The sequence below is a fragment of the Rana temporaria genome, chromosome 4 (genome assembly GCF_905171775.1).
Source record: "Rana temporaria chromosome 4, aRanTem1.1, whole genome shotgun sequence".
Lineage (NCBI taxonomy): Eukaryota > Metazoa > Chordata > Amphibia > Anura > Ranidae > Rana > Rana temporaria.
The window spans coordinates 398,420,649-398,442,672 of NC_053492.1; the positions used below are offsets into that span (position 1 = coordinate 398,420,649).

General features: G+C 45.6%; 1 protein-coding gene across 2 annotated transcripts in view; it reads right to left on the bottom strand.

Moving 5' to 3' along the window:
* KIZ (kizuna centrosomal protein) overlaps positions 1-22,024 on the bottom strand; it is a 247,657-nt gene that overhangs the window by 220,802 nt on the left and 4,831 nt on the right. For both annotated transcript variants that reach the window (XM_040351175.1, XM_040351176.1), the window contains exons 2-3: positions 19,525-19,587; positions 14,326-14,488 (exon numbers count right to left, since the gene is read on the bottom strand). In XM_040351175.1, the coding sequence (XP_040207109.1) occupies positions 14,326-14,488; positions 19,525-19,587 (226 nt within the window). The remainder of the gene's footprint in view (positions 1-14,325; positions 14,489-19,524; positions 19,588-22,024) is intronic.

Below are 22,024 nucleotides of genomic sequence, written 5' to 3' on the forward strand. Positions count from 1 at the left end.
CCAGTACTGTGGTCATCAGGAAGTGTTCAGAACAGAGAAGGATTACAGCAACATCAGAGCAAAAACGAACAATGAGGACATGAAACCAGGACTGCAGTAAGGTAAAGGAAGCTATTTGGCTAAAAAAAAAATTCCTTTAGTGACCCTTTAAGAACTGTGGTATGTACACTTTTTGATCAGGGTCATTTGGATAGTTTCTGTTACCATTAGGATTTAAAAAGAGTAAACACAGTTGATTGATAATAAATGACTTCAGCCAAACACACCATGAGTGAAAGAAAAGTTTTCGTGTTATCATTCATATTCTCTGAAAAATGGCCAAGAAACCATAAATTCTAGTACCGGTATGTAAACGTATGAGCACAACTGTATATATTATATTACAGAAAAAATATCTGTTGATCCTTACAGAAATCCAGTGCGGTCCGAAATTACTATTATAGGCCGATATCGGCGCTACTGCTGCATTAAAACCTTAAGGAATTGTTGTCAGACCTGGTTCTCATCACCTGGACTACAGAACTTTGCGGATTCCGGTCCCTCTCTATATGTATAAATTGGTTTCTTTCCCAGCAAAACAATTCCACTGCCCTGACCACAAAAAACCTGCCCATACACCATGTGTAGGTAAAGGGCTCTTGAGAGCTATCGGTGTGGGGATTTGTCAATGGGAACTGCATTCATTGTATAAGCTCAGTGATGATGCCCCATGAGTAAAAGGGGAGGTTTGGGGATAAATTTAGGGAAATCTCCAAGAGAACTTACTAGTCCAATTCCAAACCCTACACTCCATTTGGGAGTACCCTCACACCCTGGCTCTCTTCCAGATCATGAGACTCCTGCCTACTTAGGGGGGGGGGGGCTTGGTAAAGTCTGGAGTATGTATGTAGCACACCCATGCGAGCCATCTAATTATCAGAAAAGGTACTGGCCTTTTGGCCTATTCACTTACTGACCAGAGAGATCCACCGGATGCTGGCAAATGCGCAAGTAATGTAACAATGTAACAAAGGTCCAGGTACAACTGTATACCAGAAAAAATTCAGTTGGACAATCCCAAAAAAATGTCAAATGCGCTTCGGGGGGGGGGGGGGGGGGGGTCAAAAGATGCCCCCCCTTCATCGGGGCTTAAAAACAATGTGAATAGACTAGAAGTGAACTGGACGTTTAATCATTTCTTCCAAAGTGATTACAAGCACAGGCCTCATCAGCAGCTGGTACCTAAGCCCAATTCGGGCAAAATGCATCAGAAGATGCAGGCAATGTAGCTGAAGCCTCTTTGCTTACCAGCGGATGTAGTTAATTCAGGTGATGTGCGCCTCCTAATTTACCTTATGGGTCCAGTACCATTTTTCTCAATACATGTGTAAGACAGGAAAGGGGCAATTCCTAAAACCTAAACCAAGACTTAATTTGACTCCTCATTTATGAGCCTGGAGACACTGTAGGCAGCTTTAAGAGAGTGAAAGGAGACTGGTGATCTACTACTGCTCACTGAGATCTTCTCTAGACCAGTGTTTCCCAACTCCAGTCCTCAAGGCACACCAACAGGTCATGTTTTCAGGCTTTCCATTATTTTGCACAGGTGATTTGATCAGTTTCACTGCCTTAGTAATTACCACAGCAGTTTCATCTGAGGGAAATCCTGAAAACATGACCTGTTGGGGTGCCCCGAGGACTGGAGTTGAAAAACACTGCTCTAGACTCAATGAACCTGGAAGTGGTTAGCTCAGAGTACTTCTGGGTACAGAGCTGTCAGAATACTGTCAGCAGTGGCTGGGTAAGCAACAGATCTATGAGAACCTTATCTGTATGAGGACAGAGAAGGCATCAGGGGCTACAAAGACTAAAAAAAAAAAAAAAAAAACAACACACAAAAGGAGCTAGTCAGCCCTCTTGTGATGGAAATAAAATAAAGAAAATAAATGTGAAAAAATGATTTACAATTTGTAAAAGGTAAAAGATCCTCCACAACATGCATTTGAGATGCATGTGCCCCGCCAAGTTAAAGAGCAGCTAAATTAAAAATGTATTGTACAAAAATAGCAAAAAATAAATAAAAGCGAGGGTGTAAAGGTGAATAATTTACTTTTTCTTCTAATGATGTTGTTGCTATAAGATAAGCATTTATTGAATGCTAAACTTTTTTATTTAATTTCCGAGTAGGATTAAAACTGCTCTCACTTTTTCTTATTTTTTTGCCATCTATGACCAATTTTAAAGATTTCCCTTCACTTCTTGTGCCATGGCCAAAACAGTAAGTGGTAGGAAATACCTCCAAACTGAGGAAATCCCTCGTTGTCCCCATGCCTGACAAAGGGGTCCTACGCAGCTCTGAAACGTTGCACTTGCATTTGTGATGTGATCTTTCTACAATAAAAACCTTTGAACGATGTTTGAGGAGCCTTGGTGTACTGGTGAAAATGTCCATTTATCATTGTCACCACGGTCACAAGAACTAGTGTCTCCATTGGTGGCAGAGGACAGACTTTTCTACTCGGGTTGTGGCTGCTGTTACACAGAAGGGACTGTTTACACTAGCAGCAAGGTCCTCGGCTCCATTAAAAAGCAATCCATGTTCAGAGGCACATGAAGAATTGTGAGGAGGCACTATGTTGCCTCCTCGCTGCCAATTTTACCACCATAAAGGCCTTAGTACCGCACTGCATGTTTTTCCATATATAGTGTTGGCACTAAAACTTTGCAGGTACTATCGATGTGGCTGCTGTTACAAGAAGGGATTGTTTACACTAGCAGCAAGGACATCCGCCCCTCTATAAAATTCTGAAAAGCAATCCATGCTCATAGGCGCATGGCATGAAAAGCCACAACCTCCAAAGGTTGCTAGAGGTTCCTTGAGCCCCACCCCCCACGATGGCACCTGCATAGTTTTAGTGCCAACACTATATGGCAAAACATGTGGCGTGGTACTGCAGCATTTAAGGGGCTAAACTTGGCAGTGAGGAGGCAACATAGTTCCTCCACACTATTTGTCATGTGCCGCTGAGTATGGATTGCTTTTCACTGCCCATTTGTTTGTTTTTTTAAATTATTTTATTTATTTATTCATTCATTCATTCATTCATTCACTCATTCATTCATTCATTCATAGGACACAACAGATGCTGCCTCCTCCATATTCTCAAACCTGTCCTACACAATTTTTATAGAATTTTGTAAACATACCAAAAAAAAAAAAAGGGGGGGGGGCAAGGAAATGGGATAACGCACCAATTTTGGAAGATGGATCTCATGTGTGCTAGCCCAACGTGAGGAGAATCGATATAAAAGCTTTAGGTACCCACCCTAGCTATTCTAGTCCTTGTCGAGGAGGGTTCTTCCCTCCTCCGATGCCACAGCGACCAGGTGCTGGAGTAGCATTCCTGCTGATGTCGTGCCAAGAGAACCAGGTCTTCTAATTTACTAATCTCCTTTACTTTGCGTAACCACATCCCTATGGTCGGGGGTAATAATGATTTCCACCTCAAAAGGGATACATGCCTTTGCGGCGTCTAAGAGGTGGCAGATAATAGATTCCTTATATACATTATCTGGTACATGGGACGCATGGAGAAGAAAGAAGGCCGGGAATCGTACCGTCTGCACGTTTGAAGAATAAGTCTGATCTTTGTCCAGAAGTCCTTTAATTTAGGACAGTCCCAAAAGATATGCAACATAGTACCTCTATCTTTCTGACATCTCCAGGACAAGTCCGAAGAGTCAGGAAAGATTCTCTTCAATTTCACTGGCGTTCTGTACCACCGAGTAAAAATCTTAAAATTGGTCTCTTGTGTTTTCATACAGATTGATGATTCGTGTGTAAACCTAAGGATGCGTTGTCTCTGTATTGTGCTAAAGGGTTTGCCCAGCTCCCGTTTCCCATTCCTGAAGACAGTTCAGGGAGTGGGTTTCCACGGGTTTATTCAATAGATCATAATTGATCGATAGAGTACGGGACATTCCTCCCCTCTCCGAACAAAATTTCTCAAATCTAGTAGGGGGCCTGGTGAACCTTCCCAGGACCGGAAGGGTACTAAAGAAGTGGGTGATCTAAAGGGCACTCCAAAATCTTAAATTTAAACGTATCCATCTGTTCAATCAACTCCAGGACTGTCGGCCACGCCCCCCGCATTTATGACGCAGGACACTTGTGTGCAGCCTGCAGTCGATAAGTGCCGAAAAGCATCATCCTCGAGCCCCGGTGGAAAAAGGGGATTTCCCAGAATCGGGTACAAAGGGGGGTTTCTCCGCTATTATGCCCATGGTGGGGAGCAGAGTTGCCTATTAAAGCATGGTTAATAACCTCTCTGGGGAGGGAGGAAAAGTACCAGGGGACGATTAGGCATATTCAATCTGTACCCATAATTTGCAGTCTAAGGCCCGGATTCTTGTACGAGTTACGCCGGCGTATCTCCAGATACGCCGTCGTAACTCTGAGTCCGAGCCGTCGTATTTATGCGCCCGATTCTTAGAATCAGTTACGCATAGATTTGTATTAGATCCGACCGGCGTAAGTCTCTTACGCCGTCGTATCTTAACTGCATATTTACGCTGGCCGCTAGGGACGTGTACGCTGATTTACGCCTAGAAATATGTAAATCAGCTAGATACGCCAATTCACGAACGTACGCCCAGCCGACGCAGTACAGATATGCCGTTTACGTTAGGCTTTTCCCGGCGTAAAGTTACCCCTGCTTTATGAGGCGTAGATGAGGCGTACCAATGTTAAGTATGGACGTCGTTCCCGCGTCTAATTTTGAAAATTTTCCGTTGTTTGCGTAAGTCGTTCGCGAATAGGGCTAGGCGTCATTTACGTTCACGTCGAAAGCATTGGCTTCTTGCGGGTTAATTTGGAGCATGCGCACTGGGATACTTTCACGGACGGCGCATGCGCCGTTCGAAAAAAGCGTCATTTACGTGGGGTCACATTAAATTTACATAACACACGCCCACATCTACCACATTTGAATTAGGCGGGCTTACGCCGGCCTATTTACGCTACTCCGCCGCAACTTTGGTTTGAGAATACGGCACTTGCCTGTCAAAGTTGCGGAGGCGTAGCGTAAATAGGATACGTTACGCCTGCACAAAGATACGCGATTCTATGTGAATCCGGGCCTAAATGTCTATTGCAGTCAATTACTCTGGTCAGTTGTATTGCTTGGTAATATTTTACGTAAATCTGGCACTGGCTGTGCCTTCACTGCCCATTTTAACCCCCTAAATGCAGCACTACCGCGCCGCAACCTCGTATGGTTTTGGGGTGGTTGCAACACGGCCCCTTAACAGTGGCACCCAAAGCAATTGGCGGTACAATTCTTACCACCGCTGTGAAGCAAATCAAAGCATCACGGCTGCGATACGTATACACCCCCCCTGGTTGCTAACCAAATGGTTTTACCGCCCCTCAACCACTAGTGTAAACGCTCCCCAAGACTTTAAACACCTTGGGCTAGATTCAGCAAAGAATTACACCGGCGTATCCATAGATACGCTGCGTAAATTCAAAGCTGCGCCGGCGTATTTACTTTCTGTATTCAGAAAGCTAGATACGCCGACATTAGCCTAAGATCCGACTGGCGTAATTCTATTACGCCGTCGTATCTTAGGGTGCATTCTCACGCTGGCCGCTAGGTGGCGCTTCCGTTGTTTTCGGCGTAGAATATGCAAATTACCTAGTTACGTTGATTCACAAACGTACGTGCGCCCGTTTTTTACGTCGTTTGCGTAAGGCTTTTTCGGCGTAACGTTGTGCCTGCTTCTATGAGGCGCACTCAATTTTAAGTATGGATGTCATTCCCACTTAAATTTTTTTATTTTTTACGTCGTTTGCGTAAGTCGTTTGCGAATAGGGCTGGACGTAATTTACGTTCAAGTCGAAACCAATGACGTCCTTGCGACGTCATTTGGAGCAATGCACACTGGGATATGTATATGTAAGTGCTTTGTGAATACTGCACTTGCTCCTGTAAGTTGCGGCGGCGTAGCGTAAATACGATACGCTGCGCCGCCGTTAGATTGCGATACCTGAATCTAGCCCCCTTTTTTTTTTCTTTTAAAGTGTATTTTGTGCGTGTACTCGAGAGAGGAGCCGGACTGCAGGAGTTGGGAGTAGGCAGGCCTCCCCGGGTGGCAATGGTGGGTGTGCGAGGGGGTCCTCCCACACAGCCCGCCCTACCTGCTCCGCTTTGAAGCCCAACGGGGCAGAGGGACTCCCTATAAGGGAGTGAGAGGATCTAGCCCGCTCAACCAGCCCCGTTAGTCCTTCGCCTCTCTTTTTAGAGACCGTGTGGTCAAAGTGCGTGCATGTTAACCCAATTTCGAGTGCGTGTAAGTGTGGTGGTTTTTGCGGGAGGGGGGTGGGCTTACCTCGCATAGCCGGGCTGAGACCACCAAACTCAATTCACATGTAGCCGAGACCGGGATCCGAACCCCTAGCTGCAGAAGTGAATGGCTTGTCAGCGCAGTGCCAATCGCGTTGAGCCACCGCAGCTCCCTAGCCCCTTTTGTTTTGAAGCAGCTACAATGTAATGGATCTCAACTGAAAGGGCAGTTGTGATTCAACTCCCAAAACTCCAAAAAGAAGGTAATCAAGGCAGCGGATAGACCCAACTTCCTGCAAACTAACATGTATGCCAGTTAAAATACCAAAAGGAAAAAAAGAAAAGAAAAAGCAAACCTCAAACCTTATTCCTGCGTATAAAAAAAAAAAACGTGTGGCCTCTGTTTCTTTTCTGATAAGAGTCTTAAATACCAAACAGTTAACTGCACAATAAAATTCACTGGCAGCTAGGCTGCCTGCTTGGCAGATATATAAAGCAGGTAGAAAGAGGGAAAGGTAATTTCTTGGCTGAATGATTCCATCGGTAGCTATAGGGCAAACTAGAAAGTCTTTCTGTAAAGTAGCAGTAGATTCTTCTATCAATCTGCAGCACACATACACTCTTCCAAGGGGATGCATTAAATATGAAAATCATATCCTGTTATCATCTGTTTCCACCTTTCAGCCCAGTAAGCTTTTCTTAATGAATGCTGCAGCCTAAGGGACAAGCACGCTGTTGGCTCCTCTGAATAATGGAGAGATGTTACCAGTTCTGCTTATTACAATATTGACTTGCTGAGGGGGATTCACGCAGTCACAAGTGACTACTCTTGCCAGCATGCTCCAAGTTATTACGCCATGTTTTTTTTAGACATTTCATCTGAAAGGGCTTTGCTGGGCTTTTTATTTTTTTTCTCTCTAAGTGAAGAAAGAAGCGATGGCCTTGAACGGCATCATTTATATGGAGATAGTAGGAGGGATTAGAAGCCTGCATTACGACAGATACATAGCTGAATACATTTGAGCATTTTCTGTCAGACATTTTCCCTGTCAGGCCCGGAGATATGTAATCTGCTTCCTCTCCTTTGTAAAAGAGGGGGAATAAAGTACACAACAAACAAATCAAAAAACGGCCTGTTTTCTGCTGTGCTTCACGGTGCTGCGTAATGATATTTCGTAATGGGTATTAATAACAGGAACACACAAGGTCATGGCTAATGTGGTAACCGGGCTGAAGGAAATATTTGATCCCTGTCAAAGAAAATAAATAACATAAAAATTGAGGATTACTGCGGAGGAACGAAGGTAATAAAATAAAAATTATTTATACATAGGATTAGCGTGGGAGAATTAAGTAACAAACGCGAGTCGCGCTTAATAAAAGCGGGAAGGAGAAATAATAGACGCTAAGTATTGCCGCTTTCATTGTCCTTTTTTTTCTTCGGACTATACAGTTGCACGGTACACATTTGCCTTTTATCAATGCAGATGGTCTGAACAATGAAACGCGATTGTTGCTTGGCTGCTATACTTTATAACAACTTGCACACTGCTCTTTGTCTTATTAAGTAGGCCCACTTGAGTCATGAAAAAAATTTAAATAAATTATGAAAAATATATAAAGAATAAATAAAAAAATAAAAAAAAGGCTCTTGTTTCTGTATGTGAAGAATGAGCATTCAGTTCTAGAAATTAACATTTACCTTTGCCATATGGTTTTATTCTGTTAGTTGGCAAAGGAAACACGACTTTATACCGCTTCAGTTGACATGGCAACATTCTTAACCGCAAGAAGGGATTCTAATTAACGACAACAAAGAAAGTGGTAGAATGAGTAAATGACTGTTGAGTGTATACCTGTTGTTGAGAAATGCTTGACCCACCTACACCTTCAAAATTTTAGGTCTCATCCCCACGGATGTATCTGGCCATAAAGTGTAAATTCTGCCATATTTCAACACCAGGTAGCCCACAGGTGCTACGTATAGCTTGTATAACCTATAGAAGTCAACAGCTGTACATGGCTATACACATGTATACGTAATTACATGTGTAAACACACATAGGCATACTGGAATTCAACTCTGGATGCAGAAGAAAACTAGGTCCAGAGTTATACGCCCATACGCATGTGTGCGTTTACGCATGTATGTCATGAACTACCTCGGCCACCAGATGGCGCATCGGCACGCGCGCACGGTAACGGCGCGCGGGCACGTGCAAGCGTCAATCTGGCGCCAAAACTGGGTACTTAAGTGTTCTGGGAGCCTGGCCTCTTGCTGTCCGGTCTACAGCGTTTCCTGTGACCACCTGCACCTGTTACCTCTGCTTGATCCAGATCCTGATACCCGGCTTGTTCCTGTTTATCCTGCCTTCCGCCTGCCCTGACCTCGGCTCGATCTGACTATCCCTTTGCCTCATCCCTGGTACTCCTGCTGCCCGCCTGTTGTTGACCCGGCTTGAACGACCTCTCTATCATCTCAGCCTTACCTGTGCCTGATCTGCTGGTCCAGCTTCTCACTGACTCACTGGGACTTGATTTCTGCCTTAACTACAGGACACCTTCCCCACCGGCTGCTGCTTGCTTCTTCCAGTGCTGCTACTTTTGGTCTGTTCACCTGCCAGCCTGCACCTGCCATCCAGAGACTCTCTCGGAGCACCATCCAGCCCCTGCATCAGCGTCTCTCCTGGCGCTTGTGCGACTCTGCATTCCCGTTCCCCCTGTCCACGCTACCAGGGGTCCCGGGATCAGAGGAGTAACAGCTGCCACTTCCTGCACGTCGGGCTCATCCTCCAGGTACGTGACAATGTACTTGTGTATACACACACAGTGATATGTGGGGGTTGGAGTGGGATTTGAGCTCAAATGTAGTGCATGCCAGTGAGTTCAGTCCAGTCATAAAGTGCAGTTACAGGGCTGGTTGATAAGAGAGGAGACAAAGGCGCATCTAAGTCCAGTATTTAATTGTAAAAAGCGGTTAAAAACACTTACAAGGTCCTGGATAACACAGGCATATCAGTCAACATAGTAGTTTCCTTGCTCTGTCCTACGCTCTATCCTGTGCCTCCAAGGGGGAGAGCCAACCAGCAGCTATGGAAGGAGGAGGTGAAAGCAAGGAGGCAAGATGGCCACCTGGCTTCCGAAACCATTCTGGAACGCACAGACCGGAAGTGACCCCCTGCTTAACATCACTTTCGGTCTGTGCGGTCCAACGCGATTTCCAGAAGCCAGGCTTCTGGAAATCGCAATGGAACGCACAGACCGAAAGTGACGTTAAGCAGGGGGTCACTTCCGGTCTGTGCGTTCCAGAATGGTTTCGGAAGCCAGGTGGCCATCTTGCCTCCTCGCTTCCCCTCCTCCTTCCATAGTTACTGGTTGGCTCTCCCCCCTGGAGGCACAGGACAGAGCAAGGAAACTACTATGTTGACTGATATGCCTGTTTTATCCAGGATCTTGTAAGTGTTAACTGCTTTTTACCATCAAATGCTGTTGAATACTGCACTTAGAAGCGCCTTTGTCTCCTCTCTTATTAACAAGCCCTGGAAATGCACTTTTTAGCTGGACTGAACTCAATGGGATGCATTACACTTGAGTTTAACCATGCTGGAATGCATGGACTGGAAGTGACGTCAAGCAGCGGGTCACTTCCGCTTTTTACAATCAAATACTGTTGAATACTGCACTTAGAAGCACCTTTGTCTCCTCCGTTATCCCTACCAGAGTTGCTTCTTCTCTTTGAAGTACTGCTGCAAGTGCTATGCCAGTTTCCATCTACCTCACCTTTGATGTTGATTTTGATGTGAAGCTTCGGGCACAGCTTATTGAAGGAATTGCTAACAGAAGCGTCCTATGTCCCTTTCTCCAGAGCTCGTTGACCTACTTTTCTTCAGAAGGAAAGCAAAAATTCCATAGAACGAACAGATACCCTCGCAGGGGTTTCCACCATCACTTCAAAATAAAATGATTTAAAGCCTCCTTGCTTTTCCCAAGCAGCGCCAGTGCTTAGTTCTCAAGTTTGGACCTCTGGTTTTGTCCCACAGACCAACTCCCAGGACTGCTGTGCTCTCATGCAACCTCTGTACCTTACACTCAGATCTTGTTGCTCTCAGTCCACAGGCTTAGGGCCTCTGGGGCAGATTCACGTACAGCCGCGCAACATATCCGATTTACGTTACGCCTCCGCAACTTACACGGGCAAGTGCTGTATTCTCAAAGCACTTGCTCCGTAAGTTGCGGCGGCGTAGCGTAAATCACCCGGCGGAATTCAAATTCGGCGGGAAGGGGGCGAGTATCATTTAAATCAAGCGCGTCCCCGCGCCGAACTAACGCCGTCCGTAAAATATCCCAGTGTGCATTGCTCCAAATGACGTCGCAAGGACTTCATTGGTTTCGACGTGAACGTAAATGACGTCCAGCCCCATTCACGGACGACTTACGCAAATGACGTAACTTTTTAAAATTTTGACGCGGGGAACAACGCCCATACTTAACATTGGCTGCGCCTCACATAGCAGGGGCAACTTTACGCCGGGAAAAGCCTAACGTAAACGTTGTAACTTTACTGCGTCGGCCGCGTGTACGTTCGGGAATTTGCGTATCTAGCCAATTTGCATACTCGACGCGGAATTCGACGGAAGCGCCACCTAGCGGTCAAAAAAACTGCAGTTTAGATCCGACTGCGTAAGAGACTTACGCCTGTCGGATCTAATGGATATCTATGCGTAACTGATTCTAAGAACCAGTCGCATAGATACGACGGCGCACCACAGAGATACGACGGCGTATCTGGAGATACGCCGTCGTATCTCGGTTGTGAATCTGGGCCTCTGTCTTTTCCCTCACAGACTTCACCTGGTCTGTGCCAACATGCACAGCCCTGGCTGCTCACTTACAGCCTCCTTGTACGGTGGAGCCCTCAACTAGTGACATGTCCTTGCTAATAACAGCCCACAGGTCTCTGGTAAAATCTGGACACGGTTTTGGAGTCTTCTTTTCAAAAAACTTTTCAAAGCCTCTGGACTCCAGACCCTGATCCAGGAATTACAAAACCCGGAGCAAAAAATGGAGAAAAAAACCCACACACAACACCTTTCTCCACTTACAGTGCATCCGGAAAGAATTTGCAGCGGTTCACTTTTTCCACATTTTATGTTACAGCCTTATTCCAAAATTGATTAAATTTATAATTTTCCTAAAAATTCTACAAACAATAACCCAACTTAAAAAAGAAGTTTGTTTGAAATCTTTACAAATTTATAAAAAAAAAAAAAAAAAGGAAAAATACTGTACATACAAGTATTCACAGCCTTTACTAAATACTTTGTTGAAGCACCTCAAGTTTTTTTGAGTATGATGCTACAAGCTTGGTACACCTATTTTTTGGGCAGTTAGGGTCCTTTCACACGTGCGGACTGTTTTTTAGATCAGTTTTTTATCATCAGTTGATCCGTTTTTTCATCCGTTTTTTTTTGTTAGAACTTTATTTTTATTACATATTTTGATGAAAAACATGTAGCACATGCAGCACTCCACTAATTAGGCCTCCCCCACCTATAATTGGCCTTTGCAGCAAGGAGTACATGGAAGGGCAAACGCATGTACATTTTTGGCTGTTTTAGTAAAGTATAGTTTGTCCGTTAAAACTTCTGAGTCATTGCTTAGTGTGTAAATGTAGGCTCAACTGTGCAGAGCCAGTCTAGAACTACATGTCCTCCTTACACCAATACCTGAATAAAAAGCTTGAATGGATCCTGGCCTTAGTCAGGGAGGTGACCAATAACCCAATGGTCACTCTAACAGAGTTCTAGTGTTTCTCTGTGGAGAGAGAACCTTCCAAAAGTACAACCATTTCTGCAGCACTCCACTAATTAGGCCTGCCCCCACCTATAACTGGCCTTTGCAGCAAGGAGCACATGGAAGGGCAAACGCATGAAAGACAAAAATAGAGGAAATTCCCAGATCAACTCACCAACCAGTCTGCTTACCAACCAAATTAACCTGTCCAATTGTTTGCGCTAAAAACAGGGGTTTAGTTAGCACACATTTGCAAATGCATGCATAAGCTGCAAGGCACATGACAGCCCACCTGGAGTTTGCCAGAAGGCACCTGAAGGACTCTCAGACCATGAGAAACAAAATTCTTTGGTCTGATGAAACAAAACTGGCCTGAATGGCAAGCATCATATCTGGAGGAAACCAGGCACCGCTCATTACCTGGCCAATACCATCCCTACAATGAAGCATGGTGGTGGAAGCATCAGGCTGTAGGAATATTTTTCAGTGGCAGGAACAGGGAGACTAGTCGGGATCGAGGGAAAAGATGAATGCAGCAATGTACAGAGACATCCTTGATGAAAACCTGCTCCAGAGCACTCTGGACCTCAGAGTGAGGTGAAGGTTCATCTCCCAACAGGACAACTATCCTAAGCACACAGCCAAGATAACAAAGGAGTGGTTATGGGACAACTCTTTGAATGTCCTTAACCACTTAACCCCCGGACCATATTGCTGCCCAAAGACCAGAGCACTTTTTGCGATTCGGGACTGCGTCGCTTTAACTGACAATTGCGCGGTCGTGCGACGTGGCTCCCAAACGAAATTGGCGTCCTTTTTTCCCCACAAATAGAGCTTTCTTTTGGTGGTATTTTATCACCTCTGCGGTTTTTATTTTTTGCGCTATAAACAAAAATAGAGCGACAATTTTGAAAAAATATAATATTTTTTACTTTTTGCTGTAATAAATATCCCCCCAAAATATATAAAAAAAACTTTTTTTTCCTCAGTTTAGGACGATACGTATTCTTCTACATATTTTTCGTAAAAAAAATAAAAAAAAAAAATCGCAATAAGCATTTATTGATTGGTTTGCGCAAAAGTTATAGCGTTTACAAAATAGGGGGTATTTTTATGGCATTTTTATTAATATATTTTTTTGTACTAGTAATGGCGGCGATCAGCGATTTTTTTCCGGTACTGCGACATTATGGCGGACACTTCGGACACTTTTGACACATTTTCGGGACCATTGGTATTTTTATAGCGATCAGTGCTATAAAAATGCATTGGATTACTATAAAAATGCCACCGGCAGTGAAGGGGTTAACACTAGGGGGCGGGGAAGGGGTTAAGTATGTCCCTGGGTGTGTTCTTACTGTGGGGGGGGGGGGGTGGCCTCACTAGGGGAAACACTGATCCTCTGTTCATACATTGTATGAACAGAAGATCAGCATTTCCCCCCCCCCCCCCCCGACAGGACCGGGAGCTGTGTGTTTACACACAGCTCCCGGTCCCCGCTCTGTAACGAGCAATCGCGAGTGCCCGGCGGCGATCGCGCCCACCGGGAGTCACGGACGATCGGGGGGCACGCACGCGCCCCTAGTGGCCCGCTCAAAGAGATGGCGTATAGCTACGGGCTCTCGCCCAGGAGAGCTGACCTGCCGCCGTAGAATGATGGCGGCTGGTCAGCAAGTAGTTAAGTGGCCCAAAGCCCAGACTTGAACATCTCTGGAGAGATAAAAAAAATAGCTGTACACCGACGCTCTATATCCAACCTGAGATGGAGCTTGAGAGGTCCTGCAAAGAAGAATGGGAGAAACTGCCCAAAAATAGGTCACAATCATGTTACCAGTCAAAACCATATGACCAGCTTTCCTCCAAAGAGATTAAATATATATTTCTCTTAAAATTTGTATTTTTTCAATTTCTTTAACTAAAATACAAGCAACATTTAGCGGTAAAAAAAAAAAATGCATGCATTCACTTTGTAAATTTAGTTTTACATAGAAAATACCATAAAACGCAATAACAGAAACGTGGCAGATGATCTGTGTAATAAAGCCTTTAAGTGAAATAAAAACTTTATTTTCCATCCTAATAATTTAGCACATACAGTAACTCACAATGATGAAAAGAAAGTTTGATTTATGCTTTAGTGAACTGACCCAATAGTTTTGTTTTAGGGTACAGGGGGTGTTGTAAAGGTTAATATTTTTTTTTTTATTACCTTGGTATCGTGAGATGTCTTGGAATTGGAGATTAGAGTACTTAAACGATTTTCAATAGCATCAAATTCCTGCAAGAATGCTTTGTTTCGAAGACGAGCTTTTCTCTCCTTTTCACAAACATCCTTCAAAGAATTTTTCAGTTTCAAATACTTAAGATGAGATCTATAGAAACATTTAAAAATAGTATTAGCAAAAGAAAAAAACATGAATGAAGAACACTTAAAATGAGCTTGCGCTTTGCCTACGCAGGGCAATGCAACAGAGTCACCTTAATGACAGCCCCGCCCGCGGCAGCACATATCCAACCTGTCCTGTGCCATTCCATTTGGTCACCAAAAGCAAAGAGAGTTTGCTCTATGTAAGCTCCAGGTCATGACATTAACCTTGTTGTGCCGGCGTGGTTATGAGCAGGCGCAGGGGGGTGCGTCCACGTCACATGCGCAGTTCGCGATACGTACCTGTCTGGCACCCGGCCCATCATTTGTATGGGGTCACGCCTCATTTGCATGGGGTCACGCCCACTTCCACCTACACCGACGTACGCCTTCGAAACCCACGCCACGCTGGAGCTGCGTTGGGAGCACTGGCTTGCTGAATGCAATGCTTGCCTCTCTGTGCTATGTTGGCGTAGCGTACAGTGTTTGCTCTACGGCGGCGTAATGTGCGCCTTGCTCTCTCTGAATCTGGGCCATTGTTTTTATTTTGCTTCAAAAATTAAACCCCATGTCGCTCTCTTGGTGCTTCAAAGATTCTCCAAAGCCTTCATAGAAGTCTATGACAAAGCTCACTGTGGTCCCTCGGCGGACCACAGTCATGCGAGAGAGCTCGCATTGGTGGTGAGTAATTGCGGGCGCGTCGTGCTGCATCACTGGATGTGATTGACAGCAGCGCCAGCCAATGGCTGCGCTGTTCTCAATCCATCCACTCTAGCCAATTAGCAGCCAGGTTGAGCGGCGAAGAGGATCTCGGGACCGTGCGCGGGACTTTCGAGGGGTCAGGTAAGTATAACGGGGGATGGCAGCATCAGATGTTTTTTCACCTTAATGCATAGATTGCAGTAAGGTGAAAAAAAAAATTTCTTTACAACGACTTTAACTGCTCGATGGAGGTGATGTCACCATAATCAAAGAAGATTACCTCTGTTTTTACCCAGATGTCTATAGCTTGTGCATAACGGCAAATCAAGCAATTAATTGGGTGCAGTCAGTTGACATTTAAGATGTTTCTGAGCTCCTTGAAGAGCCACTTTGGCCTATTTTTGCATTTCTATTGCCTTGTATGAAAACAAAAGCAGTTCAAACACAGTAAATGCTCAGCAAACCGATAACCCTTTAAAACCTGAACCAACCTATGGACATTCCAGTATTTAAATACACTTAAAGTGGGAGTAAACTCCCATCTCTGACTTTTACCTATAGGCAAGCCTTATTATAGGCCCAGGCCTTTGTTGATATTCGATTCAGCCTTCCTATGCTGCTTACTGCGATGACCAGATATAGATGAGGGGGGCGGTGGACAAGTCTGTTTCACCTATGGTGTTTGTATTGGTCCAGCAGCGCACCAGCACCTTTGCAGACATCGTGCTAGATGCTGGGTGTTTGGTGTGCTCCTATACCTTTAGGAAGGGGTGGCCTGCCCTTCAGTCCACCTGTCCTCATCTATCCATCAGAATGCATGTGCCTCCATTGTGGGGACACTCATAGTTTAGTGTTAGGACCACAGACTCCAGGGTGCCGTGATATGGCTCTGTGGCTCACGCATGTGTTTGCAAATGCGTGCGGACAAAACCCCTGTTTTTAACGCATACTGTTAGACAGATTAATTCATTGGGCCAGATTCACAAAGAGTTACGCCGGCGTATCAGTAGATACGCCGACGTAACTCCGAATCTAAGCCTGTCGTATGTCTAAATGTATTCTCAAACTGACATACACTTAAACATGCCTAAGATACGACAGCCTGCGCCGTCGTATCTTAGGGTGCAATATTTACGTTGGCCGCTAGGTGGCGCGTCCATTGAGGTCGGCGTAGAATATGCTAATGAGTAGTTACGCCGATTCACGAACGTACGCTTGCCCGTCGCAGTAAAGATACGCCATAAAGATAAACATGCCCCCTAGGTGGCGTATCCTATGTTAAGTATGGCCGCCGTTCCCGCGTCAAAATTTTTAAATTTAACGTTGTTTGCGTAACTCGTCCGTGAATAGGGCTGGACATCAATTACGTTCAGGTCGAAACCAATGACGTCCTTGCGACGTCATTTAGCGCAATGCACGTCGGGAAATTTTAGGGACGGCGCATTAGGTTTGGCGCAGGAACGCACCTGATTTAAATGATCTACGCCCCCTACCCGGCTGATTTGAATTACGCGGGCTTGCGCCGGGGGGATTAACGCTACGCCGCCTCAACTTTACAGGCAAGTGCTTTGTGAATCAAGCATTTGCCCGTAAAACTTGCGGCGACGTAACGCAAATGCGATACGTTACGTCGCCGCAGATCTACGTGAATCTGACCAATGTCTGCGAGCTGGTCGGTAAGTAGGCTTGGTTTTTTCCTGGGCATTCCCCAGGCCTTTGATGAAGCCTTATTATAGGCCTACCTATAGGTGCTGTAAATATCTCCTAATGTGCACCATATAATAGATATTTACTGTGCATGCAGCCGGTGACGTCACCAGTGCATGCGTCCTGAAGGAACGGCCACCCAGGAGGGAGTGTCATCATCACGGCTTTGGCCAGTCACACAACTAGAGTCTGCGAACCCGGAAGGAAGACTGGTGAAGATGGGAGCACCTGCAGTGGTGACAGCGCGGCACTGGAAGGCTTCGTTTTCAGGCGAGTTTAACATAATGTGCTAGTATGCGATGCATATCAGGTTAGAAAAAAAAAAAAGAGAAACACTCAGCAGTTTACTACCGCTTTAATAGCCACTAAATTAAATATTAATCAAGCTTCAACGTACCTCTGTAGCTGCAGGCACTGTGGAGCAATTCATCGTCAAATTTCACAGCAGAAGCACCAACGCTGCTCCACTGTGAATGCTACAGTATACAGTGAGGGCTTGCTTAAAAGGTCATTTACTACTTGCTAAGAATATGTAAATATTTAAATGTTCATAGCCTGCTTACAGGTGCACTTTACAGTTGTGACATGTCTACACTAATAGATTTTAATTATATTAATAACAATTTTTTGGTTTGTTGCACTGAACTTATGTTTGCACAGTAAACACCTAAACTAATTTACGTGCAATACATGCAAAGTTTGACTGGGACTCATTTAATATTTACTTAAAGGGGTTGTAAAGGTACATGTTTTTTCACCTTAATGCATTCTATGCATTACACCTGTAAGGGGCCTGATGGTCCCCGAGCACCCCCCTGCCTGCTTATTATCTTGCGTCAGGAGAGAAGAGATTACACTTTTTTTTTCGTCAGTACACCCCCCCCCCCCCCCTGGTTCTCTGCTCCAGGGGGTCCCTGCCTATGCATACTAGCTCATTATACCTTTGTCTTGCAGGTTTTTTTGGGGGGGGGGGGGTTTTACAACAGTTTACTCCCTCTTTAACCACTTAACGCCCGCCGCACAACTATTTACGTCCGCAAAATGGCACGGACAGGCAGATGGGCGTATATATACGTCCTTGCCTTTGCGGGGGTCCGATCGGGACCCCCCCCCCCGCTGCGTGCGGCGGGCTGATTGCCTCGGGGAGCGATCCGGGACGACGGCGCGGCTATTCGTTTATAGCCGCTCCATCGCGATCGCTCCCCGGAGCTGAAGAACGGGGAGAGCCGTATGTAAACACGGCTTCCCCGTGCTTCACTGTGGCGGCACATCGATCGTGTCATCCCCTTTATAGGGGAGACACAATCGATGACATCAGACCTACAGCCACACCCCCCTACTGTTGTAAACACACACTAGGTGAACACTAACTCCTACAGCGCCACCTGTGGTTAACTCCCAAACTGCAACTGTCATTTTCACAATAAAGAATGCAATTTAAATGCATTTTTTGCTGTGAAAATGACAATGGTCCCAAAAATGTGTCAAAATTGTCCGAAGTGTCCGCCATAATGTCGCAGTCACGAAAAAAAAAACGCTGATCGCCGCCATTAGTAGTAAAAAAAAAAAAAAAAAATTTAATAAAAATGCAATAAAAATATCCCGTATTTTGTAAACGTTATAAATTTTGCGCAAACCAATCGATAAACGCTTATTGCGATTTTTTTTACCAAAAATAGGTAGAAGAATACGTATCGGCCTAAACTGAGGAAAAAAAAAATTTATATATGTTTTTGGGGGATATTTATTACAGCAAAAAGTAAAAAATATATAATTTTTTTCAAAATTGTTGCTCTATTTTTGTTTATAGCGCAAAAAATAAAAACCGCAGAGGTGATCAAATACCACCAAAAGAAAGCTCTATTTGTGGGGAAAAAAGGACGCCAATTTTGTTTGGGAGCCACGTCGCACGACCGCGCAATTGTCTGTTAAAGCGACGCAGTGCCGAATCGCAAAACCTGGCCTGGGCATTTAGCTGCCTAAAGGTCCGGGGCTTAAGTGGTTAAGTAGAGCTAAGCTTAAAGCAGGACTAAAGTCCAACTGTCAATAACTGCAATCAGGCAGGCTCTTTATTGTAGATAGGACATGCAAAGTCTCATAAAATACACCTACCTGCTGTCGCTGTGTTCTGTGGCATGTAAACTAAGCTGCACATGCACAGTTCAGCTTTCATTGCCAGCATGGCCCCTGTGTGGCAGGATTACTAATTCCTGTGCGTGTGCAGGAGTGATATCATCATGCACCAGACAATAAAGACAAGCACAGAACAGCACCCAGCAGAAGAGGCCAGTGCCAGCAAGAAACAAAGATACAATAAAAAGAAAAAGTAACATTTAGCTCCACTTTAAGTAGTAAACAATACTGTGTGTGGGCACCTCTTTATTGCAGAAGAGACATGCTATGTACAATGAGCTGGAACGACTGACTCTTGTACACATGTGCGGGATGACGTCATTCTCCCACTAACCAATGTAAGAGGCTGAAAACTGGGCGGCCAGGTAAACAATGACAGGGGCAAGGGATGTAATCGCTATGTCACTGGAAGGTGGAGGGAAGCATTTCTGGGGGTTAAGCTCCACTTCAACTGATCTTACTGATAGAAGGAAACATTTCAACGGCATCAGCTGTACTTACATGTGTGCGTCAGATGTGTTGTACTGAAACAGCTTCTTCTCCAGTTCCAACCTTTTTATCTCACTGCGATTTAAACAGGAAATATGGAAAAAAAAAAATATTAAAAGAAAATAAAAAAAATACATTCTTTATATTAAGACCTTTATCCTATCATATCCTTCCTTCTCTATCCTATCATATCCTTCCTATCCTATCTAGTAAAGCCAAGAGAATTATATATAAAGCAGCAAAAAAACAACAACATCCTAATGTGCATGGACACAGGATAACATACAGAACACAAAACTCCTGTAGAAGCAATGATTTTCATTGTGCATGGACACTTACATTCAACGGATTCACTGCAGGTCCATGCGTTTGTGACATTCACATTCATGGCTTAAATATGCCCCTAAATGTCTCCTTCACATGTGGGGTCACACCTCCACCCTCAGCACACCCGTGTGTCTTTCCTGCTCCCAGTATACACATCTCTATTCTCAGTACCCTTTATTAGCAGAGAGATGGTCCTTCCACTATACAAAGGTATTCTTCCTATATCCTGTCCTATATAAAAAGAGTTGGGCGCTGAAGGCTTCACACCCATCTCTGTACATGCTGTGTGTGGTCATAGCCTTCTCCCTTCCATACTTCCCCAAACATTGGTACCCTATGCACTCCTCTCTCCAATATACTGCTTCCTGCAAATGCCGTTAGCACTCCTTTCCTGTACATACTGACTGCTGTCATACATCCTGCACTCATCTCTTCTGCAGATACGGCCTATTCTCATATCCTTTGCAATCCTCTCCCGCAGATAGTGCCCCCTCTGATATCCTCCGTACTCCTCTCCCGCAGATACTGCCCCCTCTGATATCCTCCATACTCCTCTCCGTTACAACACCTTTACACAAGGACAATGAAATGTCTTCCAGGCCCTGACTCAATTAGCATGTCACTAGTCAGGGCTAATCATAGAATGAGTCACTATTGACTGGTTGGGCCAACATCTTGCAGTATCTCAAGATCCTGCAATACGAACTATCAGTGATGTCCCATCTCATGTAATACATGAATTATGATTCACTTGCCACCCCATGCCCAAAGGGCAAAGGGTGGACTCAGACCCAAGAGTTATCAGTGACGCTGACACAGGAGTATCCCCCATCCTCACAAAGTCTCTGGGTGTCCCGGGTCATTCCGTTACACTGCCCCCTCTCATATCCTCCGTACTCCTCTCCCGCAGATACTGCCCCCTCTGATATCCTCCGTACTCCTCTCCCGCAGATACTGCCCCCTCTGATATCCTCCGTACTCCTCTCCCGCAGATACTGCCCCCTCTCATATCCTCCGTACTCCTCTCCCGCATATACTGCCCCCTCTCATACCCTCCGTACTCCTCTCCCGCATATACTGCCCCCTCTCATACCCTCCGTACTCCTCTCCCGCAGACACTGCCCCCTCTCATATCCTCCGTACTCCTCTCCCGCAGATACTGCCCCCTCTCATATCCGCCATACTCCTCTCCTGCAGACACTGCCCCCTCTCATATCCTCCGTACACCTCTCCTGTAGATACTGCCCCCTCTCATATCCTCCATACTCCTCTCCCGCAGATACTACCCCCTCTCATATCCTCCGTACTCCTCTCCCGCAGATACTGCCCCCTCTCATATCCTCCATACTCCTCTCCCGCAGATACTGCCCCCTCTCATATCCTCCGTACTCCTCTCCCGCAGATACTGCCCCCTCTCATATCCTCCGTACTCCTCTCCCGCAGATACTGCCCCCTCTCATATCCTCCGTACTCCTCTCCCGCAGATACTGCCCCCTCTCATATCCTCCATACTCCTCTCCTGCAGATACTGCCCCCTCTCATATCCTCCATACTCCTCTCCCGCAGATACTGCCCCCTCTCATATCCTCAGTACTCCTCTCCAGAAGATACTGCCCCCTCTCATATCCTCCGTACTCCTCTCCCACAGATACTGCCCCCTCTCATATCCTCCATACTCCTCTCCTGCAGACACTGCCCCCTCTCATATCCTCCGTACACCTCTCCCGCAGATACTGCCCCCTCTCATATCCTCCGTACTCCTCTCCCGCAGATACTGCCCCCTCTCATATCCTCCATACTCCTCTCCCGCAGATACTGCCCCCTCTCATATCCTCCATACTCCTCTCCTGCAGACACTGCCCCCTCTCATATCCTCCGTACACCTCTCCCGCAGATACTGCCCCCTCTCATATCCTCAGTACTCCTCTCCCGCAGATACTACCCCCTCTCATATCCTCCGTACACCTCTCCCGCAGATACTGCCCCCTCTCATATCCTCAGTACTACTCTCCAGAAGATACTGCCCCCTCTCATATCCTTCGTACTCCTCTCCCGCAGACACTGCCCCCTCTCATATCCTCCGTACTCCTCTCCCGCAGATACTGCCTCCTCTCATATCCTATGTGCTCCTCTCCCGCAGATACTGCCCCCTCTCATATCCTCCATACTCCTCTCCCGCAGACAC